This window comes from Bos indicus, chromosome 2 (genome assembly GCF_029378745.1).
Source record: "Bos indicus isolate NIAB-ARS_2022 breed Sahiwal x Tharparkar chromosome 2, NIAB-ARS_B.indTharparkar_mat_pri_1.0, whole genome shotgun sequence".
In the NCBI taxonomy this organism is placed as follows: Eukaryota; Metazoa; Chordata; class Mammalia; order Artiodactyla; family Bovidae; genus Bos; species Bos indicus.
The window spans coordinates 110,330,629-110,345,948 of NC_091761.1; the positions used below are offsets into that span (position 1 = coordinate 110,330,629).

The 15,320-nt window shown below is 39.4% G+C and overlaps 1 protein-coding gene across 1 annotated transcript in view; it reads right to left on the reverse strand.

Annotated features, from left to right (window-relative positions):
- Positions 1–854: 854 nt before the first annotated feature.
- PAX3 (paired box 3) overlaps positions 855–15,320 on the reverse strand; it is a 101,095-nt gene continuing 86,629 nt past the window's right edge. Inside the window, exons 8-9 of the mRNA XM_070772998.1 lie at positions 2,131–2,377; positions 855–1,636 (exon numbers count right to left, since the gene is read on the reverse strand). Of these exons, the coding sequence (XP_070629099.1) occupies positions 1,602–1,636; positions 2,131–2,377 (282 nt within the window). The 3' untranslated portion in view covers positions 855–1,601. The remainder of the gene's footprint in view (positions 1,637–2,130; positions 2,378–15,320) is intronic.

Below are 15,320 nucleotides of genomic sequence, written 5' to 3' on the forward strand. Positions count from 1 at the left end.
AGAAGTGAAGCATAAGCCTTGATGGTTCCACATTTCCACGTTATTATTAATACTGCATTCACCAGTTCCCCCCAAAAAAATCAGTGTTGGGCAAGTTTTCATAACTGTTTATTCATTATAAATAGTAAATATTTACTGCACTTTTTTACAGGAAAGACATTTTTACAACACATCGTTGTTGGTTGAGGCTGCAACACGAAGACAGCTCTTCTCTCGATCCATCACCCCCTAAGACCAACGTAGGAACTAAACTCAGTACTATGTCTAGTCTCGCTAACTCACTACATCATAGTTTTTAACTCTAAAAGGAATGTATTTGTGCCTACCTCATTCATGGTTCCAAGAATAGAAAGAAATAAATAACACTGCCTTCCACCATCCTGTTCCTCTGAACATCTCAAAAAACAAATTTATTGACATTCTAAAATGTCACCACACAAACATATGTAAACCTCAGTTCCTATCACCTTTCCATATTGGATATTATTGTATAATTTAAAAGTACATGAGAGCCAACATGGACATCGGTATTGCTGCCCTGCCTTTCATAGAAAAGACAAGAATGTAAACGTAGTCATTTAAAAAGGATTATTCTCGAACATGTTCTCTCATCAAAAGGGGCAAGCCGGGTGTTGGTTGTCCAGCAAATGGCAAACGTCACTGCATTCTACCACAATGAATCATGGGCTGTGAAAAATAAAGCACCTGCAAAAATAGAATTCTGCTTCTGTTTCTAGGGCCCTGGACTTTGCCAAAGCGTCCGTGAGGTACACAGTATTGCACTCTGATAAGCAGCTGTGGGAATGCGCACCACTTTTTCACCCCACCCCACCCCCCACCCCAGGTTGGCTTCCGAATGAAAATAAACTGGGCACATGTCACACACCTCTTCCACACTGAGAAAGAAAACAAGCTTTCCTCCTGGATTTCCCCACCCTCCCGTCCTGTGACAAGACGTGTCCACCCAGGTCGTATATTGACAACCGAATTACAGATGAGGGTAAGATAACAAATAATTTATTGGGGACGTCCTTTACATCTAGTCTAACTTCCTAAAAACGGTGGGACTTATTCTTATATCCATTTCCAGTGTGTCAAAGACTCCTCCGTTCCTGCTTCATGGAGCGAGCAGTTTTAAAGTTGTAGAAGTGTCAGCATCGGACGTCAAACTTGTTCTACTTTCTTCTCCGACTATATTTTCAGAACGTTCTGCTTACCCAAACCAGTTAAAATAAATCTCACACACACACACACACACACACACACACACACACAAATGGAATGTTTTAGCTCCTTGATCATCTGCACTAGAGTTGGGATATTTGATATGTAGCCATGTTAAATCATTGCCTTAAAATGTTGCATTTGTCTTTTATTGTTCCAGATCTTCCTTTTCTCCACTGCTTTTGTTCGACACGTTCAAAAGAATTTGAAACCAACTACTGGAGAAAGAAAATCAATCATTCTCCTTTGTCTCCTGTCGAGATTGCCCCCCCAAGAGGGTAATTTTTTTTTTTTTTTTTTTTTCTGAGAAGATTCTTCATGTCTAGGCCGTGGAGACCGGATACAGGGCCAGTTTACGCTCCAAGTGGACAGTTCACTTATGCGATATCTGGCTTGAGATAATGAAAGGCACCTGTAAGGAAACACACGCAGCTTTTCAGGTCAGGCTGGGACAATTCACAGCAAGGGGCAAAATCAGCTACAGGCTGACAATGTCATATTTAATACCGGGGTATCAAAGGATCGAGACTAATATTTTTATTCCTGAGACAAGTTTGACAGAACTCTGTGTCCTGGGGATTATACCCCGTATGATCCTTGGGCTGACCTCATTAAGAACATGTGTTTCTAATGCCAGGGGTTATTTCGTTTGGGCCAACACTTGTGTTCTACCTAGTGGCAATCAGCTTTCACGTCTCAGCAATTAATAACCGCAAGAGGTTGTTGACATCAGTTAAGAAAATAATTATACAAGGAAGCCCTTGCTGGAACGACCAGCTGGCTTTGCCACAAAATTGATACCGGGATGGAAGGCTTAATCATGTTGGCAGCTCCCCTTTCTCCAGGAAGAGTTAAAGTGTTTCACTCTTCCAGGAATAATCACTCCCTAGAAAGTCCAAGGCTTACTTTGTCCATACTGCCCATATTGATAGCCCGTGACAGGGTCCATACTGTAGCCCGTGGTGCTATAGGTGGGTGGACAATAAGATTGAGAGGTCGGCAGACTGTCCAAGCTCTTCATATGGTCTAGTCTCTGACTGCAGCTGGCCGACACCGTGGTGGTAGGTTCCAGGCCCCCAGTGAGAGGCGAGAGCGCGTAGTCAGTCTGGGGTTGGTGGGGTACCCCGCCGTGGTTGGTCAGAAGTCCCATTACCTAAAATAAACAGGCAGATGGGGAAGAAGTGAGAATGCAGGGAGGACCAGACCCTAGCCTGAAGCTGAAGGGATAACTGGAAAAAGCCAAGTTTGATTGCTTTGGAAATCTGCTGTGAGAGGGCTGTCCCGAAGAGGGTAACCTCAATTCAAAGTGGCAGAGCTATTACATCATGCCCAGTGATAACATCGGATTGCAGTTTCAGAAAGAAGGAGAGAGGGTGGAAGAGAGCGGACACCATGCCCCTAGTGATAAGATCAGGCTGGAAATTCAAGGAAGGAGGGACACAGGGACACAAGGATGGAAGGAGGGAGAAATTGTAACTGTTCATTTTGAATAATGTTTAACCATGTTATAACTGGGAGTGTCACGTGTCATTTTAAACAGGCATTTGCTTATATTTTTTTAAGTGACATGAATCTAAATCAAATTCTCTTTGTGTATTTTGAGATCTCTGTCTTTTTTCATAGAGTTCCCTCTCAAGAAAATTACTCTCCTTATGTTGGCCATCCTTCAGTAGTTACAAATAAAGTACTCCTTCTCTGACATTCCTTTGTGTTTTCCCCATCCTTCTTACTGTGCAATTAATACTTGGTCACCTACTTTGAACTGTGAGTGTTCTGAGAGGAGTGAACTACTGAGTCTTATATTCTTAGCCCCTAACAGTTCTTAGCACTTATCAGGCAAATGATTCTTCAAATAACTTCCTCCATTTACCTAATCCTTTCATTTCTTCTCCAAACTAACATTTTCATAAGAAATGTCAAAAAAAAAAAGAAAAGCCTGAAATGCAAACATATTATAAGAAGTCCGTTTGGCTTTTTAAATAACCCTGGAGAGCAAGCGAACTTTTAAAACAACAAAACTGTAATAACAGAACAACTTTCTGATTAGCACGGTGACGAGTTTCACAAACTCAGGCTCGCTGACCCTTACAACACACTGTGATGGAAGCAAGTGGATAATTAATTTTGCAGCTGGAAAACTGCCACCCAAGAGAGGAAGTGATTTTTCTCAACTTCGTACAAGTCAGTGGCAGGGCTCAAAAAGCAATCGCAGAGGAAATAGACTGCTGGGTAAAGAGCTTCACCTGCTCACAAAGTATTTCAACGCAGGAGCCCACCAGGGCACAATACTTCCATCCTAGTCCCGCTGTGTTTTAGGAAGTCTGAAGCATATGGAGATGAAAATGCACAAATAAAAGCAAGACGAGAGGGCAGTAATGGAACTCAATCTTGACTGGAGGCCTCTGTTACCCACTAAGGTAATTCAGGCCACAGAATCCTGGATGGAGGTGCACCAGTGAGGCAGGAGGGAGGGGTGAATCTTGCATTCCAGAAAGCTTCCTAAATTAGATTCCAAAACCAGTGAGGCCACAATCCCCTTTGGGAAGGGTTTGCATAATCCTCATAGCTAAACAAAATCTTCTTGAAACAAAGCTTTAAACTGATCCATCTTCAATTAGCCCCAAAAGACCAAAAAAAGGGGGGATGGGGTAAGAAAACAAAAGAGAATCTGTTCACCACCTTCTATGGATTACGCATTCTTCCTCCAATCCTTCTCACCTCCCTCTTCCCCACACACCCAAGTCTCTGTTCTCCATTTCCTTGTCTCCCTTCACTTGAGTTCTTGTATAAGATGTGTGAGCAGATGGGAAGGGGGGCCAGTGTAGGGCAAGCAATGCAGTTGTTCCCAAATTTTAAAAGACATTCCAAGGGATCTAAATTTTCTTGAGCTTGAGATTTTTCAAAATCTCTAAAATTATATTCAAAAAAATAATTATATGTTTCAGAGCATAGTTCTGTTTTCTTGGGGATTAGAGAAAATCAGAGTCACAAAGTACAGTAAGAATCAATAGGATTCCCAGCTCTAGGAGGATGAAAGTCACCAGAACTTGGGCTCTCATATAATGCTATTTACAGTAAGTTGATTACTTCATTTTCTCATTTAAAAAAACCTAAACATAATGCAAAATGCATTTATTTCCTGAATGTTCTTCCACCTATACTTTTTTTTTTGCCTTTCTTTGAGCTCATATAGGTGATTTTATGGTATATGTTAGGAAAATTTGTAAAGGTCAGTTGACATACTAATTTATTAAATATTTTCTTTCAGCCCAAATTACTAATGTCTATTAGAAGAAAAAAGTCTTTAAAATAGAAGTTGCTCAGTACCAAACACAAACCTTTCAAATCAGGAGTACCTCCCTGTATACCAGCCTAATGGACAAGAGTGGATAAGGAAAATAAAAATACTAAAAATGTACCATTCTGGGGAACCCTCCTACACTGTTAATGGTGATGTAAACTATTACAGCCACTATGGAGAACAGTATGGAGATTCTTTAAAAAAAAACAGCAATCCCACTCCTGGACATAAATCCAGAGAAAACCATAGTTCAAGAAGATACATGCACCCCAGTGTTCATTGCAGCACTATTTACAATAGCCAAGATATGGAAGCAACCTAAATGTGCATGGACAGATGAACAGATAAAGAAAATGTGGTACATATATACAAAGGACTATTACTCAATTATTAAAAAGAATGAAATAATGCCATTTGCAGCAACATGGATAGACCCAGAGATTATCATACTAAGTGAAGTCTGAGAAAGACAAGTATCAGATGATATGAAGAATCTTAAAAAATGATACACTGAACTTATTCACAAAACAGAAATAGACTTACAGACTTAGAGAATGAACTTACAGTTACTAGAGGGAAGTGTGGGCAGGGAGGGATAAACGAAAGTTTAGGATTGACATATACACACTGCTACATTTAAAATATATAACCAACACAGCCCTGCTGTAGAGATCAATACACTGTAATAACCTAAATAGGAAAAGAATTTTTAAAAGAATAAATATAGCTATAGGTATACCTGAATAATTTTGCTATACATCTGAAACTAACACAATATTGTTAATCAACTACACCCCAATAAAAAATAAAAAAAATTTTTAAAGTATGATATTTTTAATGAAAGGGGATTTTAACACAGGGCACAAATATTTTACTGTGTAAATAATCTGTGGTAAGTTTTTTTCAAAAAGCACTTAGGAAAAGCAACTTTGTAACTATATCAAATCAGAGAAGAAAAATATACAGTGTTACTGGATAAAAAAGAAGTATATTTTTAATAGTGTTTTTCATGAGGCTGCTGCCGCTGCTGCTAAGTCGTTTCAGTCGTGTCTGACTCTGTGCGACCCCATAGACGGCAGCCCACCAGGCTCCCCCATCCCTGGGATTCTCCAGGCAAGAACACTGGAGTGGGTTGCCATTTCCTTCTCCAATGCATGAAAGTGAGAAGTGAAAGTGAAGTCACTCAGTCGTGTCTGACTCTCAGCGACCCATGGACTGCAGCCTACCAGGCTCCTCCGGCCATGGGATTTTCCAATTCTGTTAATGGTATATCACTTTAAGGAAGAAATGGTATACTCTATGTACCATTACAGTTGAAGAGTAAGAGCAGAATTTTATTCAAAACATGCCCACTCTCCCATGAGCTATATGTACATTTTTGTGATAAACTTTTTTAATCCTCTGCCATATATTTCTTGTTTGCAAAACTCTGAAGGCAGTAATAACTTTGTCCATGGGGAAAAATACATGAAGACCCTAAAAGAGAAGAAATGAGTCCTTCCGAGAAGCAAAATTCAACTAATGCTGTTTATGTACCAACTTATTGGAGTTGCTGAATTAGAAAATATCTTAGGACAGGAAGACCTTAAAACATTATCTACTGATGGATGGAGAAGATAGGGTACTATCTCCAAGGCTGTATTCTAGGGCAAGAGAAACAGAGTTCCTTAAAGGTGCCAGGGCACAGTATCCTGAAGATATCCTGGGTCCTGATCCAATCAGGAGTGGCTGCTGTGTGAATGGAACAAGAAGGATTCTTGTTAGGTCTTCTTGTCGCTATTACCAATGTCACACACCGGAAGCTAGTGACAGCTTCTGTATCAGCAGCTGCCCTTAGCTCAGCAGCCCAATATTTCCAGAGGCTAATGTGAAGAAATAAAGAGGACCAGAGACCCATTATCCCTTTGACTTCCCTGAGCAAGCCCAAGAGACAGATAGTCTCCCATGAGTTTTTCTTTCCATTGAGATAGTCACACATTGTAACCATGACTTCTTTCTCAGGAATTGTACAAGGATGGAGAAAGAAACACTAATATAACCCTACATTTGCTCTGAAATGGAAGTTAGTGAATGATGATAACTAACACAATTAATTTCAATGTTTCATGCTGAGAAAACATGAGATGTATATACGTCATTTTACTAACATATTTAAAAATCAAAAAGGAAATCTGTGTTAGGAAAGAAAAATAACTATATCAATACAAAATGTATTACTTTCCCCTAACATAATTTAAAACCTCAAGTCTCTATGGAAGGGTCCCATTACACTTTTATGTACGTTTCTTTGAAAGCAATTTTGCTATTCCATGTGGTTCAAGGGAAGCTATGGAAATTTCTTTTTGCTGCACAAAGTTGGGAAAAGAACTTCTTAGAATTCCCCAATATGGCCACAGAATATCTTCCAGTCATATTTTAAAGAATGTTGTCAGGATCTTTTTTATATATGTTTTTCCTAAAGCAAATTGTAGTTCAAAGCCTAAAATAAAATCTTCACTGGTTGCAAAGTGGGGTTTTTTCCTCATAAGCCATCAGTAAGGTATTTCTGCTGCTGCTGCTGCTAAGTCGCTTCAGTCGTGTCTGACTCTGTTCGACCCCATAGACGGCAGCCCACCAGGCTCCCCCGTCCCTGGGATTCTCCAGGCAAGAACACTGGAGTGGGTTGCCATTTCCTTCTCCAATGCATGAAAGTGAAAAGTGAAAGTGAAGTTGCTCAGTCTCTATTTTTGCCCGATTTTATTTTTTAATTTGAGATAGAAGAAACACAATTGCCTGGTTTTCACAAATAATTTCAAAGGAAAAAAAAAAACTCAGGGCTACTCAGTTCTGTCAATTGAACACCAGTCATATTCTTATTAAATGTCAGATAAGTCCGGGAACTGCAATGAACAAGAAAATTATTCCTTTTATAAAGATATCTGTCTGTCTCCTTGGGAAGGGAGATAGGAGGAGGATATTTAACTTTTAGTTGAGTACAAATCTAAGGTGAAGCGTATAAAAATCTATTAAATATATTGGTAAATATTTCCCAGATGTCATTTCTAAATTGTTTTATGGACAACCTTTAAAAATAAATTCAAACCTTAGAATTGTCAACCGGGACTTCTGCTGGTTCCTTAGTCATTCCCATTATTAGAGGCCTTTTTGAAGATCCTTTTAAACTCATTCTCAAGTTTCAGAATTCCAAATAGGTTGTTTATATCTTGATTGGAAGATTATATGGTTCAGGAAAAACTAACTTTACAATTGCTTCATGCCGTATTTCTTGAATTAATTTTAAATATAAAAGATAAAAAACTATGAGCCAAATTAAGATTTACATTTAAAACAATGTGTCTGGAAAATATTTGTCTTGGCTTACGTGTTATGATTTTGCCATCAGTTAAAAGTGCTTAGAGCTTATCAGAAATCTAAAATGATTTAGCATATTATGGTGTACGTCTAGGTACTTCTTTTTTTCCTTAGCAGGAATCCTGGTTCATGTCTTTATTTTCTTTTTTGCTCCTAAGTAATCAGATGCTCTTCTAACTTAACATTTACTAATACACATTTAGTTGCATTTTGGAAAACCACTGGGAGTTACAGCTTTGTATGATACAAAGAGGTTTTATTTTAATAGCTTCTACACTTTTCTTGAACTCTGGGAGATGGTGATGGACAGGGAGGCCTGGCGTGCTGCGATTCATGGGGTCGCAAAGACTCAGACACGACTGAGCGACTGAACTGAACTGAACTGAACACGTTCCTTAAAAATCTAATGATTTTAAACTTTTAAAATCTGGATATAATTTATTTCCAGAACCAAACAAAAAATCCAAATGTTTATGCAAGTGTATTTTTCAATACGGGTGCTACTGAAGTTATCTGATAGTTAAATTTCAGCAACTATATTTTTAAGGCTATACCTAAACCTAAACTTGAACAGTGGAGACTTTCCTGAAAATGTTATCTTCAGATTCAAATGCCTTAGGAATTATCCTGCAGTTGATTAGCATCTAAATAATTAGATTTTTTTGCCCTCTCTGTTTGAAAGCTGTAAGAAGGAAGTTGCCTTAAGGCAGAAGTTTCTCTTAAGGTAAGAATGGTGACCTTCTCACCCATCCAGATTTAGGGAAGGGCATGGCTGATCTCTGCCTAACCAGAAAGAAAACTAGTACATGTAAAATGTCCAGCCAAATACATACTTATTGTGTTGGCCAAAAAGTTCGTTCGGGTTTTTCTGTACATTTATTTAAAAGCCCAAACAGAAAACCTCAAATGAAATTTCTGGCCAACTCAATATTTTTCTTTAATGCTAATCCTCAGCTAACATTTTTAAGTAGCTCTGTTTCATGCATGATGAAAAGGTATGAGTGCCAGACAAGTGTGGTTCATATGGTACATACATTTCCAAGATTTATTTGAAAAAAGCACTGTAAGTACTGTATAAGCTAAACTTTTAAGTGTTACATGTGCTTTAATCTCCAACTCTGTGATCAGTTACAGAATGATTTTTACTTTATCAGTTCTGTAGAATACCTCTTTCTCAATAGACCTAAACTGTCAAATAGACAGCAACAGAGATTTCTTTAGACACTGATGACTAAAATATAAATCTAGGCAGAAAATTCGGAGAAGGCAATGGCACCCCACTCCAGTACTCTTGCCTAGAAAATCCCATGGACGAAGGAGCCTGGTGGGCTGCAGTCCATGGGGTCGCTGAGGGTCGGACACGATTGAGCGACTTCACTTTCACTTTTCACTTGCATGCATTGGAGAAGGAAATGGCAACCCACTCCAGTGTTCTTGCCTGGAGAATCCCAGGGACGGGGGAGCCTGGTGGGCTGCCGTCTATGGGGTCGCACAGAGTCGGACACGACTGAAATGACTTGGCAGCAGCAGCAGGCAGAAAATTAACATAGAAATGGCTTGCAAGAGACATATATACATATACACATACATATAGAGTGTATTTCTAGACCATGATGGACAATCATATCATGTCCATCTATTATCAATAAAATAAAGCCCATTAAGAAAAAGCTCATTTCACCTAAATGAACACTTATGGTTAATACAATTGCTATTTGACTATGTTAGACCCACCATGGGCTGTAATAAAATTCTCATATGTTTTAATTCATTTACGCATGCCTGCATTTAATATGCTTTGTGACCATGTCTACAATTAATATGATTTATGAGAAAAGAACATGTGTGATATTGGGGGGGAGGGGATAGCATACATATTTTTTCTTCTATGAATGAAAAATACAGCAAAACGGCTCAAGGAAAATTGTGGGCTGTTAGCATATTAAGATGGACTGACAGAGCCCTGAGTAAACTTGAGGGAGTTAATGATATCCTCTTATCTGACCCTGACACATTTGCAGCATGTAATTTACAGAAGGTCTGTCCAGGGAATCTTGACAAATGCTCCTAACGATGTCAGGGCAATGTTCCATTCTAATGTAAAACACATGTGGGTCAGATACCCTCATTCATCACTTAGCACAGAGAGTCTCCCACTCTTTCTGGGAGGAATGACATTACCTGCTGTTAACTCTTCTCCTTTCAGGAAATTTCTCACCACCACAGTAGCCCTCTGAAGAGTAAGTACTCAAACTTATCACTGTTTCAAAAACCTGTCTAAAAAACATGACTGTGGAAAATCAAGCATATATCTTGGTTTAATTTCATGACTACTTCTGGACACGTTTGCTAAATATTAATTGACCTTTTGAGACCTAAGAAACCAAATATAGACAGGGAAAAGCTCTACACCTGGGCATTCCACAGTCCTTCAATGAAATGGCGTTTAAAATTCTAATTGCCTATAAACTATGCCTGCATTCAAGGACATGCAGGGCTGATGCACCCTAATAACCATTCATAAATACACACCTTTCTGAATCTTAACTGCACAGTTTTGTTTGAGATTCTCATACAACCTTACAATAACCTAGCATCCACATTACCTTTTAGAAAGAAGGGCCTCAACACTGCCCCCTCTGAAGCAGAAGGATGCTCGGTTATACTACATCTCCAATCCCCCCACAAACTTGGAAGGCAGACATTCCAGGCTACTAAGGGAGGAAAAAGTTGCCCAGCTCAACAACGAAATTCCTTCTTTCTTCCAGACCATGTGTGATGTAGGCAAATATTTTTGTGGTTGCCCAAAGCCCGTGTCACAAGACTCCATCTACTAAATGCCTAAAGACTACAGAAAAGGACCTTCCGATATGGCCTCAGGACAGAGAAAAGAGCCAACTGAAAAGATCAAGTGATACTGATTTAACAAGTAGGTATCAGGGAAACTATTTCTATTAACCATGGGAAAGCAGATCCCAGCCTCAAAAAAGTCTGAGAATGAACTTACCCTTCAAGAAGAGTTTTCTGGCCTGTTTCATAGGTTTTCGTGTTAAGGCAGAATAAACTTTCATTTAAAATGCTTGGAAACTTGTAACAACTGTATACATATGGGACAACATCTGAGAATGCAGTCTTCTAAGAATCAGAAGCTACTATTCCAGTAAGCTAAAATCCTACCTACTTTAATTCCCCCACCTTCACAATGCCAGAGACACTCGACCAATAAAGACATGGTGATGCTTTTTCACATCTAAACTTATTTGTGTCCTTGATTATAATAGGCAGGTGCTAGATATGCAGATGACACCACCCTTATGGCAGAAAGTGAAGAGGAACTAAAAAGCCTCTTGATGAAAGTGAAAGAAGAGAGTGAAAAAGTTGGCTTAAAGCTCAACATTCAGAAAATTAAGATCATGGCATCTGGTCCCATCACTTCATGGGAAATGGATGGGGAAACAGTGGAAACAGCGTTAGACTTTATTTGGGGGGGCTCCAAAATCACTGCAGATGGTGACTGCAGCCATGAAATTAAAAGACGCTTACTCCTTGGAAGGAAAGTTATGGCCAACCTAGATAGCATACTGAAAAGCAGAGACATTACTTTGCCACCAAAGGTCCTTCTAGTCAAGGCTATGGTTTTTCCAGTGGTCATGTATGGATGTGAAAGTTGGACTGTGAAGAAAGCTGAGTGCCGAAGAATTGATGCTTTTGAACTGTGGTGTTGGAGAAGACTCTTGAGAGTCCCTTGGACTGCAAGGAGATCCAACCAGTCCTTTCTAAAGGAGACCTGGGTGTTCTTTGGAAGGACTGATGCTAAAGCTGAAACTCTGATACTTTGACCACCTGATGCGAAGAGTTGACACATTGGAAAAGACTCTGATGCTGGGAGGGATTAGGGGCAGGAGGAGAAGGGGACGCCAGAGGATGAGATGGCTGGATGGTATCACCAACTCGATGGACATGAGTTTGGGTGAACTCTGGGAGTTGGTGATGGACAGGGAGGCCTGGCGTGCTGCAATTCACAGGGCTGCAAAGAGTCGGACACGACTGAGCAACTGAACTGAACTGATGTCTCCTATTGCCCAGGCAACCTGAAGTAGCTGGCAAGATTCAGAGCCCATGTACATAGATAGTTCTTTTATCTACAGAAATGAACTCTGCTCCTACAGATCTTGACAAAATAGAATCTGTGTAATTTAGTGATAAAAAGAATACTCCCCAGTCAGTTAACTCAGAATTACTTAAGGTTGTCCTTTACTTTCTAAAACCTTTCTATTGTACCTGTTGTTTTAGCTAACTTTCTCCTTTGCTGGTGAGAGAGTATAGTTCATCAGATTCTCCTGCCTTTGAGGTATCTAGTATCACAGAAGCAGAACCACTGATTTTTAAAAAATGAGTTCATGTCACTATTGCTTGCTTACTAAGTCACTTCAGTCGTGTCCAACTCTTTGCAACCCTATGGACTGTAGCCCACCAGGCTCCTCTGTTCATGGGAGTCTCAAGGCAAGAATACTGGAGTGGATTGCCATTTCCTTCTCCAGGGATTCTTTCCCACCCAGGGATTGAACCTGTGTCTCTTGGGTCTCCTACATGTGCAGGCAGCTTCTTTACCACTAGCACCACCTGGGAATGTCAGCATTACATTTCAATAAATCAAAACAAGAATAAGAATAGGAAACAACAAGACAACCCTGTCCCATCCCTACTCTTAGCCCCATGTAATGAAGGATGGTTGCCTCTTGTTTTCATTATAGTGCATGCTCCGTCACCGAGTCATGTCCAACTCTTTGAGACCCCATGGACTATAGCCTGCCAGGCTCCTCTGTCCATGGAATTCCTGACAAGAATACTGGAGTGGGCTGCCATTTCCTCCTCCAGGGGATATTCCCAACCCGGGGATCGAATCCACATCTCCTGTGTCTCCTGCATTGGCAGGCGGATTCTTTACCACTGAGCCGCCTGGGAAGCCACAGGTGATCTGAATTACTCAAACAAAACTAATTTTGGTACAATGTATGTTGGGGCAGTATCATATCCCAAGTATATTAATTACAATGACTGCATTCTGAATGGACACCACTATGAGTCCTTGGGCCTTTAAAATGTGTAAGTAGAATAACTGAAAATACCCCAGTCACCAAGAAACTGCTTTTCCTTTGATGGTATTCAGCTTCCACATTTGCCTTCTTCATCAGAGACAAACAAAAGTATTTTTTTTTGTCAGAGGCCCACATGATTTTTTTTTTTAAGTAAACAATAATGAAAGCTCTATTGCAACAAACAGTATTATCTCTTGACCAAAATGCATTTAGTTCTTTTAAGTACTATGTTTCTCAGCATAGCTCTATAGGGTGATTCTTTTTCAATACCTTCCAAGTTTGACAAGAGAGTGGAACAGAAGATGAGATAGTTTAAGCAGCTTGCCCCAAGACACACAGCTAGTAACTGGCTGTCAAGTATTGCAATCTAGTGCTTTTGACTCTGGTGTTCCTGCTTAAATCGATGAGTTACACCCACATGGCCATCAATTCACTAAACAGGAATTCTCTGTATTTACTCATTTTCATACCTATCGATATTATTAAGCAGTTTATAGCTTCTTTTCTAAAATTACCCCTTTTCCCCCTAAGGTCACCTACAGAGGATGACAATGTATTCAAGCAGAAGATAATATCAGACGTTAACAGAAGAAACATTCACTGGTGAAAAAAATGTAAAGAACAATTCTAGAAATGGACAAATCATGAGTTGGGTCTCTACTCTCCACTGCTTTCATTCAGCACTTCCTAGAAAATGTTCCTCAAAATTTGGTAGTCTGATACTCAACAAAAGGGATCCAAAGTCAAATTAGAGAATACCAAGTTAAACATGTTTTTATACTGCAAGATTTGTCAGAGCCTTTAGTAGGCTAACATGCACTGGACTCTGAAAGATAAAGGGATATAATTTGAAATATTTACCAGATTTTTGATTCAAAATCTTTTTTTCCCAAACCACCATTCCACAGAGCCCACTTTGGGAACAAGCCTTTATTATGAGACACTGTTTGGCTTCTAAGCATTCAAAGATGATTACTACCTAGTATCATGCCTCTAGAAGCTCATGGTCTGAGGGGGATGGATATATTATAGTACAGTGTGGTATGTGTTTTAACAAGGCATAAACACACTGCTGTGGCATCAACAGAGATTAAAGAAATTCTGCCTAGAAGCATCACAAAAGGGTTGACATTGAACTAGAAATTTTCCCATGGAATTGTACATATAGAGGGGCATTTCTTTTGAGGATTTTTACACTTCATCTTAGCCAAAAGGCCAAGAAGTGATACAGACTGTTTCTTTAATCTATAACTATCTAATTAGATTTTTTAATGCAAGCAAAGCAAAATGAGACATCAGTATTTCAAGGGGGGTGGGGGGGAAAGACGGTTATTTCTTTAAATAATGCCTGCATCCTTCATTAGTTTGGTGCTGAGGACTGCCTGCCCAGTCCTCTCACAGCTAAGAAATATTCCCTACAAGTAGGAACAACTCTTTGATTCTACAAAATGCACTGTTTCAAAGGGTCTCCCAAATTTATCATCTTTTCCATTGATCAGTGGAGACAATGCAATCACTAATCTCAGAAACTCTAGTTCACTGAACTCTAGCTAAATGTCAAGAGTAATTTTTAAATATTATACTACACATTGAAAAATATACACCTCTGATGGAACCCAGACTGTTTTGCAGAGACAGATTCTTTAAAAAAAAAAAGAAAAAACAACAAAAAATAGTACACAACTAATGACTGAATCCAGTCTTCTGCGTCTGCAGTACAAAGCACACATTCAGCCTCTAATTGAATAAATATGCAAGTATTCAGATTTCTGTAGATATTGCCGTTTTGCGAATGCAGTAATAAATTAAAAGCTTTACGTTGCATTCCAACCACATATAAAGGGTTGATTCAGACCGTGGCCTCACACTAGAACCCAGCACAGCTTTCCTATGTTTTACTGATTACAAAGAAAAACTTTTGATTCTAGTAGCTTAATTACAGACCAAGCAATCACACTCAATTTTTTCTCCTCGATGGCTAACAGAATTCAAATGGGCCTAAAAACCATGGGGTTGTTACATTTGATTTGTTCAATGTACAAGAGAAAGTAGCTGATAGAATTTCTATTTAAATCAATATAATTCACACACACATACAAATTTAATTCAGCAACAAAGGTTTTCTCGTGGCTCGTTTCAGTGACATGAGTTAAGATTCAGTCATTGGAGGCTGCTGCTCCTTTCTTCTCCTAAAAAGGGAGATTTTGGCCAAGGACTTGTTTCTCTCACAATTCTTCAACTCTGTATAACTAACGCAAGAGGCTGTGGCTAGAACTGATATAAACCAGTGCTCTCCTCATACTCTTTAAGGGTAGCAACCACAGCTTTCGGAGAAAAACCAAAGG